Below are 16,061 nucleotides of genomic sequence, written 5' to 3' on the forward strand. Positions count from 1 at the left end.
TTATGAGTCAAATAAAGTAAAATGTAGTAGAAATAAGAAGCAGTATTGAAGGATTCTATTCCATTTTTTTGGGGTCACTATTTAAATGTAAACTCTTTTTGGATGTTGGCCTTGGGGTTAACGTCCGATTGTTTTTGAGTCTCCTCCACTGAAGCCCGTGTTCAGACGACCCTCAGGTGGTTCTGATCTGTTCATCAGAGTTTTTTTTTTTTTTTTACAAACTTGTGGAGTCCAGCAGAGTGCACACGGTCATTAAAGCAAACACTAAAAAATTCTGAAATTCATCTTCAAATTTTAGATACTGCTTTTCCCTTCAATTGTTCTGATGATAATATAATTTATAATGAAAAATAATGTTAAATTTAAAATGTGAATGATAAACAAAATACAACCACAATCATTCCAACCAAATCATTACAACCTGGCTGAACTACTAAAGCAATAACTGATTTGTGGGCAGAGCATGGGTGGGTCTGTTTCTGCAGTTGTACTGCTAGCGAGTGTAATATTAAACCATGTAAACGATCTAGACTTCAGTGAAAACACTTGCGTTGTAGTTTCTTCAGCAGTGTTTTTTATGGACACTTGTATCCTCAGCTCAGTATGTTTTTGTGTGTTATATATTCAAGCCTCTTTTGCACAGAGAGTTGCTTCACTGAGTCAATGCATGGCTTCGGCTGGAGCACTCTATCAGTCGTGACACACTGCATGCTGTCACCAAGTTGGCACAATGAGCAGCGTTATTAATTCTAAGACTCTCTAGCCTTCTCTCCTGCACACACTGTGTCTAATTGTCTGTAATTGATGCTGTGATAATCCTACAAAAGCATCATACAAGTTTTATGAAGATCTTCCACAAGATGACTAATGGAAAAAGTGTTTTGTGGAAGAGTCCAGTGATTATCCTTATCCTTTTCAGTTCAATTGAAGTTGATTTGAATTGATTATAATTTCAGTTGCGTGAGGTTTTTGTTTTCATTATTTTGTAAGTCAGGGAAGTGTCTAGTTCAGTTCCTCCATGGTTCCTGCCCTGCTTTTGCATTCACTGTTAACTCCCAGTCTGTGTGCTGTGCCAGTGTGCTGCATTCTCCTTTGTTGCATGTCGGAAAAACAGCTCAATACAAGACATTGCAGTAAACAAAGATGTCAGCATTCTGCCCTTTTTCTTTTTTTCCAAGAAGTGGCTGAATATAGAAGTAAATTTGCCTCATACATACAGAGGTCTCTTAGAACTACACATTTGTGGTGCAGACCAGCAGTAAACAGACTTTGCTAACTGCAGAAATGTGCAGTCCTGTGGGTCCACATTACTGGAATGGAGTTAAAAAAATGAAAAATTGTTTTTTATTTGGCTTGGCTTGTATTTAGTTGTTTGACTCCCCCAAATTGTTTTCTAAACAATTAAATCCTATAATGGTCTTTTCTCTAGGGACTTTTCCCTTTACACAATAGACCACAGTTTGTGATATCTGTGTAATTTGATGTTTTTACTTAATACTGTTTTTAGTGAAAGACTAGTAAGAGCATAATGAAATAATTAACCTCATGTTCTGTGTAATGCCATTTATTCCATCTTAGTGAACCTCAGGGAATGTGCTACATAGAAACCTCAAACCTGGATGGAGAAACAAATTTAAAAATCAGACAAGTGAGTTTTTTTTTCTTTATGCTATGAGCTTTCTAAATGCAAACATAACATAATCATATCTATGTTCCAGTGCAAGTATTAAAATGTATGACCTTGGTTAACCATTTAATTTGACCAATCACCACACCAAAGATAGGAGTCAACGTAGTTAGTTTGAAGATACACTATATTCAAATGTTTGTGGACACTCCTTCTAATGACCAATCACCACACCAAAGATAGGAGTCAACGTAGTTAGTTTGAAGATACACTATATTCAAATGTTTGTGGACACTCCTTCTAATGAATGCATTCAGCTACTTTAAGTTGCACCCATTGCTGAGACAAATGCACACACATGAGGTGGGGAGTAGGGGATGAGGTGGGGAGGAGATTGGAATCATCCAACATTCTGACTTAACTAATGCTCATGTTGCGAAATGCAATCAAATTCTCATAGCAGTGCTGCAAAATCTGCAATAATAATATGACAAGTGCTTCCAAACCTTTTATTACTGTATCACTGCATGTACTGTCTGTTTTATTGCTGTTTCTAGGGCCTGCATATCACCTCTGAGATAAAGGACTTAGACAGCTTGATGCGTCTGTCTGGCCGCATGGAGTGCGAGAGCCCCAACAGACACCTGTATGAGTTTGTAGGCAATATCCGGCTGGATGGACACAGGTGAGGTCATGAAATGCCATGAACGCCTCTCTATGTCCAAATGTTAATAGAGGCCCCTTTTAATTTATTTTACATTTAATTCAGCAGCTTGAAGGTGTGGACACAGGCATTCAGTTGCATACACACAGCGCTGCCAATAATTTGAGACACACTCTGGACCAGCTAGCCCTGAGATTAAGGTCACAATGTACAATGTCAAGTGCCTGCTAGAGCAGTGGAAGGCCCTCAATCACTGGCTGTGGAGCAGTGGAACTGTGTTCACTGGAGTGATGAAGCTTCATCTCGCATCCGTACTGGACCCCACCAGTCTTATGTGGTTTAATGCAGTCAGACCCTCACAGAAATGTTTCAACATCTAGCGTAAAGCCTTCTCAGAAGAGTAGAGGCTGTTAGTCCTGCAAGGGGGAGCAAACCATTTGTTCATGCTTTTGTTTTTTGAAGAAACATTGTATGAACAAATTGGCGTAATAGTGTAATAATGTAACTAGCCTTGGTCTTGCTGGGGCGTATAGTGTGACTAAACTATTGATTAGGAGGAGTCCTATTCTTTTAAGTAAGCTTAATTATCTACTATATTAATGATAGAAATGACTCTCAAATATTTTTACATTTTCAAACATTATTTCCTATTTTCCTATTTATTTTCTAGCTGTGATTGAATATCAAATGCCAAAAAGCACCCTCTCTGCTCTCTTTCTGCAGTAGTGAGCCATGTACAGTAGCTTGCTTGCTTGCTTTTTTTTGTTTGTTTGTTTTTGCTGACGTTATGCAATGTTCCAGCATGAGTTATTGCATCTTTGTGCAGTGAATTTGGGTATGTACCCAGAAGCGGTACACAAGTATGTCCCGGCTTTTAAACGTCTCTGAAGAAGGCTTTATTCTCCCTGCTATTACACTACAGTGCTAGCACAGAATCTAGGTTGACACATACTGTATGTGTCTTTATCCAACTTGTTACATGTGTTGTGTGTTTCCTAATCCAGCACAGTACCACTGGGTCCAGATCAGATCCTGCTGAGAGGAGCCCAGCTGAGGAACACACAGTGGGTGCATGGCATTGTGGTCTACACAGGACACGACACTAAGCTTATGCAGGTGAGCTGCCTAAATCATCAGTGTGGCTACAGTTATGCAGCTTCTGTCCATTGCAGTCAAAAAGCTTAAAAAGCATAATTTACTGAGAGAATAAATTTTAAACAGCTGAAGAGACATACTTAGACAAGCCGCTTCTTCTTGGAGGTAGTGGAAAGTAATGCCTGCAGATGCTCACGCGGGTAGTACTTAAGTGTTCTGTCATATACCTCCTAATTCCTAAGTGTGTAGTTATCATTTATATCAATTTAATAAATAAAGTGATATATTCTAACTGTATTTGCTTTCATGTCAATTAATATTTTATGTAATTGGTTACATAAAGGGGACCAGTCACAGATTTGTTTCCGTCAAGATCTTCAGTAGTCTAGTGCTGATGAAAGCCGCCCCGCCCAAATGAAAGGCCGTTTTCATCATGAAGTTAACTTCTGACAGCTCTGAGAATGTAAACACATCTCTAGCCAGGGGGGCTGGTTCTGTGTTCTCAGTTGGTCAAAGACTTCCTTTCTGTCTTCTAAGTGGCACAACTGTAGAAGCGTTTGTCCTGTCATCTGAAGATCGAAACTCCAGATCGTAAAACCCTAGTGCTATTGAATTACTTGTTCTTTTAAACTGCCCCATGTGTGTATCTCCTACAGAACTCCACACGGCCTCCTCTGAAGCTGTCCAATGTGGAGCGCATCACTAACTTTCAGATCCTGGTGCTCTTCGGCTGCCTGCTGGCCATCTCTCTGGTGTGCTCCATCGGGCAGACCATCTGGAAGTACCAGTACGGCAATGATGCCTGGTACATGGACCTCAACTGTAAGGGTTCTACCGGTTATTCTTCTCATGCAGTACCACCCACATGTCTTTGTCTGCTTGATCATTTGTTGCCTTTTATTTACCTGCATTAATGTCAGTGTTTTCTTTGTGTTCGCTATTTGTAAACGAATATGCATTGGCAACACAAGTGAATATTTGTCTTTAGAAAAGGGGAATCAGTGGATTTCCCTGTAAGATAAAGAACTTGTTGACATGCATACACACCTGTTTGGATGTGGAAATGGTTGAGTATCGCAACGCTGCTGAAGTTTTTGTTATCTGTTTCCTTTCTAACGTTCTGTTTGGTTTTTGTTTTTTCTTTGTTGTCGTGTTTTTTTGTTTTTGTTTTTTTTTAACAGCTCCAGGTAACAACCATTTAAAAGCCCCGGCCATGCCTGAATCAGCCCTCCTTACTAATCCCTAGCTGAGGCTCAGGCTTTGCTGAGCAAACCCAGGCCGTTATGCGGTTGCCCTACTTTGTGAGGGTGATTGCAGAAGACGGCACACACCAGGGATCCAGTGATAGGTTTTTGCCCTCCAGCTCTGTGACTGTATAGACCCTCATAGTGCCTGATCTGAGCCATGTTTACCCCTCTATCGCCATCCGGGTGACGCGTTAAGCTCTTTGTGAGTATGTTGCTCGTCTTTTTTTTTTTTTTTTTACTTTCTCACAATTAATAAGGCACAACAGGCCAGACCATTTTTTTCTCTTCTTCCTCCCACCTCTTCCTCTCCCCAATCATGCCCCCCACTCTCTCCTATCTTCTTTTGCTCTTTCTTTCTTTCTTCTCTCTCTACTTTCTTCTTCCTTCTTTTACCCTCTTGCACTTGCGCTCTTTCACTTTGTCTCTCACTTTTCCTCACTCTCCTTTCTTCTCCCCTTCCCTCTCTTACTCTTTCTCTCTTTCACTCCTCTCTTCTTCCCCTCTATTGTGCGCTCCTCTTGCTCTGTTTTGCTTTGTTTCTCTCTCTTGTTTTCCTCACTCTTCTCTCTTTTCTCAACCTTTTTCCCCTCTTTTTCACTGTCTTCTCTTTTTCCTCCCTCTCAATCTCCCCTTCTTTATTCCTTTTTTTCACTATTCTCTCTCAACCTGCCACCCTCTTTTTCTCTGTCTTTTTCTCTCCCTCTAAACTAAAGTAGAAGAGTAAGCACTCTTAGGGCCTTTTGTAAGAGTAGTCATGATATATCTTTTCCTACTTAACCGAGGAGCCTGAGGGACGAGCAGTGACATTTTCTAAATGCCTTGCCCTCGTCTTCCTGCTGTGTTCTGGGCTGCCTTTAGTTTCACCGCTTCTGACAGACCTGGTAGAGTGGCTCCATTCTTGGAGCTGTTCAAGCTCAATATTGCTCAGATTGGAACGTCTTAGGTTTTCAGAGACAGTGGGTTTCATTGACTGATTGCTGAGGGACTCGTTCTTTCACAGAACTAAAAAGACTACAGGAGTCACTCAGGAGTCACAGTCATATGGACTGTTCATAAGTACGGACAAAGAATCACCACTGTCTGCATACTGTGAGCCCCTTGCAAACTGATTAACGCGTCACCACCTTCATTACTCTTTATTTCTCTGGGCCTGTATATGAAAGGTTGTTTGTGTCCAAATCGATTGCGGCTCGTTTTATGACCTGTGCTGTTCCCTGCCTGTGAACAATGTTTCCTTACTCTGCACAGCTTCCTGAGCACTGCCTTGCTTTTCAGATTTGCTGCTTTGCTTTATGAAGTCAACTCAATAGCCTGGGTGTAATGTAGAGATTGTAGATCATGGCTTTCTTGGAAGGGAACAGTGCGGTCATAATTCAAGCCTCCATTTGGAGATTGATTGTATTCCTTTAAAGGAGGGAGACTCTGTCTAATGCTTTTTTCCCCACATGCTGAATGATAAAGAGAGGGGTGGCATTCACTTGCACAATTGATATAACTATTTACTCACTCAGGGACCTTTATTTATAGTCCTTTACAGTCACTGGGTATATGATGTTTTTTACTTTCTGCACACTTTTTTAAGAAACATAATTTCTAGGAGAGTTTGTACCATTTCATATTTTTTTGTTTGAAAAGTACACTGGATGCTGAAAGTGTAGATGTTCACTCTGCGTTTACCACAGAGGGCTTACCTCATACAGCAGCAGGGTCAGCAATTATTCATCATGAATTATTCATTTGACTTTGACCCCTTGTGATATTTCTGTCATCAGTCTTGCCCCTGACGTTAGTCCCAGGCTGTCTCCTTGCCGACCCCCCACTTTTTGCAGAACGGCCTGGGAGACGCACTGATTCATATGCATTCAAGCCACCTGCAATGGCAGCCCCCTCTATTTTGAAGGCCACGCCATAAACATAGCAGGTAGTGGTTTTTGTGCAGCTCACTGGCTGTAAATGCTGACTGGTCTCTTGAGAAATGCTGACCCCCCGGCACACTAACTCTGGGGGTCAGAGCTAGAGCTTTGCTGCTGTTCCTTGGGGCCAACACTGCTCTTTAGCAACCATCTCCAGGCTTTATCCTAAAGTAAAGGTAGATTTGCCTCAGTGGGGCAATCTAACCCCAGTCTGTCATTCCAATGACAGCAATATTAACAGTTACAAATCAAACTCCATTCTGTTACATCAAGGACACTATTGTTGCCAGTACTAAATCAGACCCTAGTCTGTCACATCAAGGACAGCAGTGTCCACAGTTACAAATCAAACCTTGGTCTGTCACGTCGAGGACAGCTCTGTTACCAGTTACAAATCAAACCTCAGTCTGTCACGTCGAGGACAGCTCTGTTACCAGTTACAAATCAAACCTCAGTCTGTCATGTCGAGGATAGCTCTGTTACCAGTTACAAATCAAACCTCAGTCTGTCACGTCGAGGACAGCTCTGTTACCAGTTACAAATCAAACCTCAGTCTGTCACGTCGAGGACAGCTCTGTTACCAGTTACAAATCAAACCTCAGTCTGTCATGACAGCAGTGTTACAAATTATTTTTCCAGCCTCATATTACTTGTTTAATGACATTCGCCTTATAGTCTTGATTTAAAACTGTGACCTCCTGTGGCAGTTTGCTTTAGAAAGCCTGCAGTACAGTGATCGCTTCATTGTCTGTTGCACAATAGGTGTTTGGCCACTGTAACATGCATTGTATCTTCCCCAACAATGTCGACATTGTTAAAATCATGCAGAGGGCAATGTGTGCCTTGACTCTTGGTCGTTACGTTTTTTTGTGGATCTGAAGGCAGAGTGTGTTGTGTAACACTAAAATATTCAGAGTAAAAAAAAACAAATCATTTTTACCTTGCAGGCCATCCTAGTTTATCTTGTATAATCTTTTAGAAGGTCATACTAATTATATTTTCAGATGATTCTAACCTTTTAGTGTCTCTAGTCCACTGAAAGAATGCGAAATGTCACCACTCTCTTTTCACCCCCTCCTGAAGAGGGCAGTGGGCTTTGGGCCGAGCCCCCCTCCTTTGTGCTGAAACATCTGAATTGATCATGTTCCCTCCCACCCCTATTGGTCATCTCTCTCTCTCTGTCTCTCTTGCCTCCTCTCTCTCACTGTGTTCAGAGTCAGCCTCCGTAGCAGTAGTCTCAATCATCTCCACCTTTTTTGCCTAGTGTCCATTTCTGAATGTGTGTTTTGTGTCATTGGGAAGAGCTCCCTCTCCTATCTGGTCTGATAGAGTGGGACTGGGATGTTTTGGACAGGACAGGATATGCTCACAATACTCACTTTCACGCACTCACGTGTGGCCTCCTGTTTTCTTTGATTTTTGCTCTCCCGTCTTCATTCTGGGGCTGTTGCACTTACTAGATTAAACTCAATCAGCAAAATGTAATATAATATAATAATATTTTAATAATAATGTTATGTTAATAAGGATAGGGATATAAAGGATTTTAAGGTTTAAAAGTTCTTTATGAACTTGATAATGATACTGGTCTCTTTTACTGTAGGAAACAGAACTTGATGGTGTTTTAGAACCTTAGAAAGGTTCTGCACAGTTTTATTGATCAGTTTTTGTTTTTTGTTTTTTTTTATCGTTACTAAAATTGACTTTGTAATATGATCAATAGTAATGTAACCGAACAGCCTTACTCCATTCCATTTGCCATAAACTTGATCACAGGAGAAGTTTTATTCCTGATTTACCCCAGTTCTTTGTAGAACTCACTGCTTGGAGTCGTGCTCGTTGCCCAGGCTGCTGCTATGTAGTCACTGATTGGGTTTGGAAGCGGGCCGCGGCTCGGCTAACTGAATTACAGGGGTGCTAATTGGAGGGAATGTAAATCCAGTGGCTAGAGGCTGATGGGAGAGGTGGGGTGGAAGCGATGTGAAATCTCAGCTAATGGCCCAGCATTTGCACAACGTTCTCTGCGCCGCACAAGTAGAACGTTATGGAAATGTTGCTCATTAGATGGGGTGAGCTTCTGGCATTATTGCTTTTTTTTTGTTTGTTTGTTTGTTTGTTTTTTTCTTCCCTCCTCTCCTACACAAGTTTTCGTGGCCATCTGCACTGACTTTATCTTCCTTATTACCCCTCTATTCTTTCTGTACTCTTTTCTCCTCACCACACTTCCTCTCCCTGCGGTGCGGCAGACGGCGGAGCTGCTAACTTTGGCCTCAACTTTCTCACCTTCATCATTCTCTTCAACAACTTGATTCCCATCAGTCTGCTGGTTACGTTGGAGGTGATCAAGTTCATTCAGGCCTACTTCATCAACTGGGTGAGTATGAAGTCCTCAGTACATACCAAATTAACAACCAGCGTTCCACCATCCTGACAATGAGAATCTGTGCAATAATTATTTGATTGAGACAGAGTGCATCCACATCTGCCCATCCGAAAATCTTTTATATTGAGAGAGACATTGCTAGCGTAGTAACTATTAGCATAATTGCATATAATTAGTTTTCTTCCAATATCACAATATTTAAAAAAATATAGTAATATTAAAAATTTTAAAAGCTGCTTTTAGGCTGCTCACTATAATCCAGTCACTTACACTCACACTCAACCGCATGTCTCCATGACAAATAAGGCTTTAAATCATAATTTAAACCATTCATATAAAATTTACACTACAGTATATTCATTGTATTTGTTTAATGGCTTTTGCGAAGGTATAAATGATTTCTTATAGTTTACAATGTCAGGATGCATAGACACACACTAAATGTGTGTGAACTAGTACCCAAACTGAACTAGCCTAACCATGATTCAAAATTCAATATTTCTGAAAGGGCTACTGGTGTTCATAATGTATCTTGAGCTCATATTGTAGAATACACTATTCAATTATTTAATGAGAATATTAAAATATTATCTATGATGTCAAGTATGCACAGGTTCCTAACTGTATTGGTCTTAAATGGCTCTCTAATGAATCTGCTTTTTCTCAACTCACTCCAGAAAAGTGAGTCAACTCACTCCTATTCTCACAGAAATAAAATCTTTACTTTATCCCCTTTTGACAAAAATGGATTTGGGGCAAGGCCCTCTTGGCACACACAGCAGCCAATGTGTGCATTTTTAGAATTTCCCAGGACACTTTGACTTCTGAGTGTTTGTCTCTTGTTCCTTTTGCTTTGAACAGCAGAAGGTGAGAATAGTCGTGGCTGTGGTCCAGCTGTGCTACAGCATGCAAGTCTCTTCCAAGCCTGAACACGTTTCTGTTAAATGGTTTGTTTCAGGACACTGACATGCTGTATGAAGCTACCAACACTCCAGCCATGGCTCGAACGTCCAACCTGAATGAAGAGCTGGGCCAGGTACTGCATTGTGCCCGTGCACAAAATACAAATGTATAATACGCACAGAATCAAAGATGCAGCAGCCACTTTTAATCTTGTTAAATTAGACATTTATTGTAGTTTAGCTATTTAAACTATAAAGGCCTAAATTCCCAGTTAATCTTCATTTCCCCTCTCCACAACCCAAAGCTGGGGGACTTTATACCTTTCTGGCCTGTGCCTGGCATTGGGCATGGTGCCAACAGATTCATGTTAATCTGCTCCACAGAGTCCTATTCTATTGTCAGTACTTCTCTACAGCGACAGCATCTGTGTGCGCAATGGGTGCAATTTAAAGTAGCTGAATGTGTTCATTAGAAGGGGTGTCCACAAATATTTGGACCTAACTGTATGCTCATGTAAGTAGTTAAGAAAAAAAAAAACACCTCTAAAAATTCCTTTCTTAAGACACTTTTGGGAAACCCTGCCCCAGATGTATTTTCTCAGTCATGGACTATATTTCACTTAAAAATGCTGTTTAGTCCAGGACATGGCTTAATCCTGTCCTGGAAAGTGTTTTGTAGAGGCATTTAAGTCCAATGAATATATAATACATATATATTTTTTTCAATATAGTTTTCTTTTCCCACCTACAGGTGAAATATATATTTTCAGACAAAACGGGAACACTGACCTGCAATGTGATGCAGTTTAAGAAGTGCACCATAGCTGGAGTGGCCTACGGGTGAGAATCCTTCCATTTCCTACACACACACACACACACACACACACACTGCACAATCTTCATTATTAGTAGAGTGTGGGTATTACACTGGCTGTCTTGTCCTGGCTCTCTCGTTAGTGACTGCTTCTCTGCCTCCCTGCACATAGCGGTTTGCTATAAATAACACACACACACACACACACACACACACACACACACACACACACACACACACACACACAACCCTTCGTTCTGCATTCCTTTACTCAGAGGGATTTAGGAACATTGGTTTTTATTTTATTAATTTTTTTTTGGCCTGGGGCTTTGTTGTCCCCCTGTAAAAGTGAGATTCTGGCTCCTGATCTGTGATTGGATGGGATGAGCCGTAAGGGATGTGCTAAATTGAACACTGTTTTTGTGGGGGGTTTATTTTATTATTTCTTTTTTTAAATAATGTTTTTTAAAAGGTAATGTCCCTACACTGTAAGTGTCTCTGTCAGTAGTTCTGCATTCTGGACATATCTAAAAACATTTACACATTCATCTCAACCAGATTACTTCTATATTATTAACAGCAAGAGAGAGACTCTGGATGAACTCGCCTTTGTTGCAGCTGATGGTGTGTGTGGTTGTGTGTCAGTGTGTTCATTACCAGGCACAGCATGAGACATGCAAAAACGAGATGTGCGGTGCGTTTCCTTTCACAGTGATGCTCTAAGTTGATGTGATGTTTTTCGTTTCACTCAGAACTCCCAGAGTTCCCAGAGGTGGTGTTTATTATAAGAACTGAGTGATCACACCCAGAGGTCACACAAGGCCAATGAATCCCTCTATATTGGATTTAGTATTGGATATACAAACACACTGAGAGAAAAGCTGTTTTGAGTTATTTTTGAAACACGGCACAGCACGCACAGCTAAAACATGAGTTGGCACAGATCAGAAACTCCTCCCGGTCAGTTAGGCAGATTTTTTCAGTTATCAGCACAGCTGTTGTCACATTTAAGTCCAGTATCAAAATATGTGATTTACGAACAGAGTTTAAATGCAAAAAAGTTAATACACACACTACTAAATGTGGTGATTCCGGAAACCACAGAATATCTAATATATTCTGAAGCTCACTTGCTGTTAAATCAGATTATGCATCTGCCTGCATTAACTCCATAGACCCTGTATGTTAGTCCACACTTTGCCACGCTCTTAACTATATTACTGTCATATGCAACATCAATTATTAAGTAATTTACAATCGTTTCTGCATTATGATTAATAACTGAATAATAAACATAAGGTTCAAGGGCTTATCCAACCCTAGAATCAATATCTTAATGTTCTTTTGAGTTGGATCTGAAGTTTACTATGTGCTAATAACTACAGAGCAGACACAGTGGAGAGTAGCAGAAACGCATCAGAACAGATATGGAGCTTCAGCAGCAGTGCAGTTATAACAGCCTAGAATTAATCCTATTATATGTCAATTAGAATGGCCTGAATCGAAGAGGGGCTGAGTGGCTCTCATCTGAGCTGTAGTGTTCAGAGTACTACTGCCGAATGCTCCCTCGCACAGTTCTGATCTGGGATTGCTACATACAGCATGACGTGTTAAGTACATTGATGCTCACAGGGACAGTAAGGCTATTAAGAGACTGAGTCTGCTACCAAGAAGTATTTTTCCGTATTTTGAAATTGTCTATTGAATTACATTCCTCAGGGGTGAAGCAATACACTTCGATTCACACTATTGAGTTAATGAATCAATATTCTCTCAATGTTGTTCATTATATCCTTCACTAGGTTATCAGGGTCAGCTCAATATTTGGTGTTCTACCGGTTAAGATAGTACAAGCATTAATTTTGATATCAGTCCTAGAGGTTTTTATAGACCTGAAAAAAATTTAACTGTTACAATAAGGTACAATTTTGGATTTGACAATAAAGGCAGCCTTTTTTATGTTTTATATAAATAATTCCTGATAATGGATAGTTTTGGACTACCTACTTAGCTTATAGATTATTCTCACATTAGTTTACTACATAATGTTACTAACTGAGACGATGAGTGAGATCAGAAATACAGAGCCAACTGCATGCAAAGCTGTCATCCGATCTTGCCCCCTTACCAACCAGTAAAGACAATCTGTCAAGGACTGGTTGCCATCCATAGTTCACTTCTGTAGTTCAGCAATTAAACTACAAGACAAACAATATCTGACAGGCAGATAAAAAATAGTCCTTAACATATTCTGGTCTGCAGACTTTAGTGAACCATTCTTTGAGAGCCCAGGCTCAGCATCTGTGTCAGCTTGGTCAACTTTAAATGTAGCTTGTTTTCTCAGACCGCTTAACTTTACTGGACCGTTTTTTCAGCCTTTTTTTTTTTTGCAGAGCTTGCAGACAGTTGGTTCCAATCCATTAACAGCAGGTCATGACATGCTTTGTTCTCATGTAAATGACTAACAATAGTACAGTCCTCTGCAAAGCCTAAACAGAGGAAATGGATGGCTGTAATGCCTATGATAGACCTGCACTATCACACAGCTGTAGCAGCCTCACCCATACCAGTCCATTTTCATTGTGTGTGTGTGTGTGTGTGTGTGTGTGTGTGTGTGTGTGTGTGTGTGTGTGTGTGTGTGTGTGTGTGTGTGTGTGTGTGTGTGTGTGTGTGTGTGTGTGTGTGTGTGTGTGTAAGTGTATGTGTTTGCTCGTTTACTTCTAATCTGTCTTTTCCGCTTGTGGTTTAATGTGTAATACGTGTGTTTTGCGGCAGTCTCCGGCTGAACAGACAGCCTCCGTGTCTCCTTCATAAATATTGATGCTCTCCTTTTTATCAGCTTCAAATGAGCAGTAGCTCTTTTGATGCAGGCTTCCCTCGGTTCATCTTCTGCACCATCATACCCCTCCCTGTGCCTTCAGCAGGTGAGGAAAAACAGCAGGTTAATAGCAGTTACGCTTCTCAAGCTAAACATCAACAACATTTTTTTTTTTTTTTTTTTTTTGAGCAAAGAAAAAAAGGGAGCAAGAGCACTTTAATGAACAGTAAGATGTGAGGACTGGCCCAGATTTGGCTTTCTCAAGGAAAAAAACAACAGACTGAAGATATGGTCAATAAAGGGGGTTTTCAGCCTCTCAGGAGCCAGTGTAAAAATAAGCACAGGACAAATTCAGTCTTACTTTAGTTGGTCTTGCTTTATAGATGCTTTATGAGCATAACCCAGCCTGATTTAATGTTGCTATAGTTCACTTCGTTCATCCAAACACAGGCTCATCTGTAGGTCAGGTAAGTGCTGTTCACTTATGTACCATTTTATCAGGGACACCAACCATATAGGTGTACTATGTACTATACAAATATACTACTGTTTATGCACAATTCATCAGCCACCCATTTTCCCCATTCATCAAGAAAAAGGGACCACCATGGGACCCAATGGGACCTAGAGAATGTAACATAACATAAATAATTAATGTTTAGTATTTTATTAATGTTTTTATTTAATAAAAACAGACACTAGGACACCCAAAATATCTGGTCAGCAGTGCTTATATATATATATATATATATATATATATATATATATATATATATATATATATATATATATATATAGTGTGCCTTTATGGGAAGTGTTTGATAAATTAGCCAATGAGTGTAGGCACTAAGTAGGTGTTCCTAATGAACCGGTGCCAAAAGTGGCAATACAGACTGAACTTGAACAAGTTGCTTCTTTGATTAAGTCCAGCCAGTCCCAACTATTCTCCCAACTGTCTTAACATCATTCTGACAGACAGCACTGGGTTTGGAACACAAACGTTCTTCAGCCTAAAGCAGAGAAGCCTCAAATAAATATCTTTATACAATGCCTCACTCAGAACTCTGGACTTCATAGACTGTTAGGAGATTACAGACCATTTACCACGTTAACCTTCGTAACACTCCTCACACCACTGGAAGAAGTGACGTGTTACATCCCACACACACTCAGACATGCTCGTCTACACATGTTCCCACACACCGCTAATTATGTAGAACAGTAATTAATGAAGAGAACCCCTGTGGGTGAAAATGTTAATTAATTTGACTAGATGTGACGTGTGTGCTGTCTGAGAGAGATTGTGAGGATGTTTGTTTCTTTTCTTTTTTTTTCTGCCCTAAAAACGTTTCTCCGTTTCTGTTTTTTTGCAGGACCACCCCAATCAGTACATAATATAATGAGTTATTTATTTGGTACACTGTAGTTGGGGTGGACGTTATAATGCCCCTATAATACCTGTATTAAGGCTTATTAGACCAATAGCTGCTAATTAAATGACCGTCCAATACCGCCCTTTATGAGGGCACTGATCTCCTGTGGAATTAGGCATTGTAATCTTGTGCACAAGCCTTACCGAAATGTACCTACAGAACAACTACAGGATATTCTTATACTATACTATATACTCAATAAATATACTGCTGTTTATGCACAATTTATTAGGCACCCATCTTCCCCATTCATCGAGAAAAAGGGACCACCATGGGAATGTAATGTAATATAACATAAATTGTGCATGAAAATCGATGTGTTACCGCCTACAACTTTACACCTATATCTTGTACTCACAAGGTAGTGCAAGTGTCTAAGTGGCCAGTAACTGTACACATTCTGCCACATTTATAAAGCACACCAGCTAGATGATCTGGCTTAAAATATTTAAAGAAATGTTTAACTTTCTGCCTTTTGGAAATCAGGTAATCTTTTACTCAGGATTATTGACAGTGACTGATATTTTGCCCGAACTTTTGCATGCCACTTTTTCTTAGTAAATCAGTTAAATTTTAATTAAAGACAACCTGATCACTGTTCCAAAGTAAGAATTTTAAGGATTTTTTGCACTTCTAATCAGTACCTAGCTTCAAAGCTTGTTTTAGCTGGTTGTCTGTATATCAATAAATGACTTGCCATGATGGTGTAGTATAATAGACCAATAAAGTCATAATAAAGTAGTAATGGACAGCCAGTTAATTACTGCCTTTTGGTTTAATATGAGAATATAAGAGCATTATGAAGACATTGAGTTATGAAGTACCATTTGGATAGGATTAGTTTTACCTGGAGAGGTGGGGTAATATAATTTTACAACCTTTTTGCCCAGAACTGATTGTTTACTTTTATGGAAATTTGCATAGCATTTATATAACCTGTGGTTATTTCTACAGTGCATTTATAGTAGGTAAATGTTTAATAACGCAGAAGCATGCAGTCCATAAAAATCTACGCCCGAATCCTGATCTCTCAAATCACTGAGCAACACAAGCAATAATTACCACGCTGCCCATGTAGCTTTAATCTTGTCCAAATAATTCTTTACCCTTTGTTTGAATCTTAACCTCTTTTCATATAATTAGATTTCTTACTCTAAGAAGTACA

The 16,061-nt window shown here is 39.9% G+C and overlaps 1 protein-coding gene across 1 annotated transcript in view; it reads left to right on the forward strand.

Moving 5' to 3' along the window:
* atp8a1 (ATPase phospholipid transporting 8A1) overlaps positions 1 to 16,061 on the forward strand; it is a 128,486-nt gene that overhangs the window by 43,721 nt on the left and 68,704 nt on the right. Inside the window, 7 exon segments of the mRNA XM_072664330.1 lie at positions 1,579 to 1,648; positions 2,185 to 2,312; positions 3,296 to 3,407; positions 4,043 to 4,208; positions 8,793 to 8,920; positions 9,888 to 9,965; positions 10,583 to 10,671. Coding sequence (XP_072520431.1) covers positions 1,579 to 1,648; positions 2,185 to 2,312; positions 3,296 to 3,407; positions 4,043 to 4,208; positions 8,793 to 8,920; positions 9,888 to 9,965; positions 10,583 to 10,671 — 771 coding nt within the window.

The sequence above is a fragment of the Salminus brasiliensis genome, chromosome 19 (assembly GCF_030463535.1).
Source record: "Salminus brasiliensis chromosome 19, fSalBra1.hap2, whole genome shotgun sequence".
NCBI classification, from domain to species: Eukaryota; Metazoa; Chordata; class Actinopteri; order Characiformes; family Bryconidae; genus Salminus; species Salminus brasiliensis.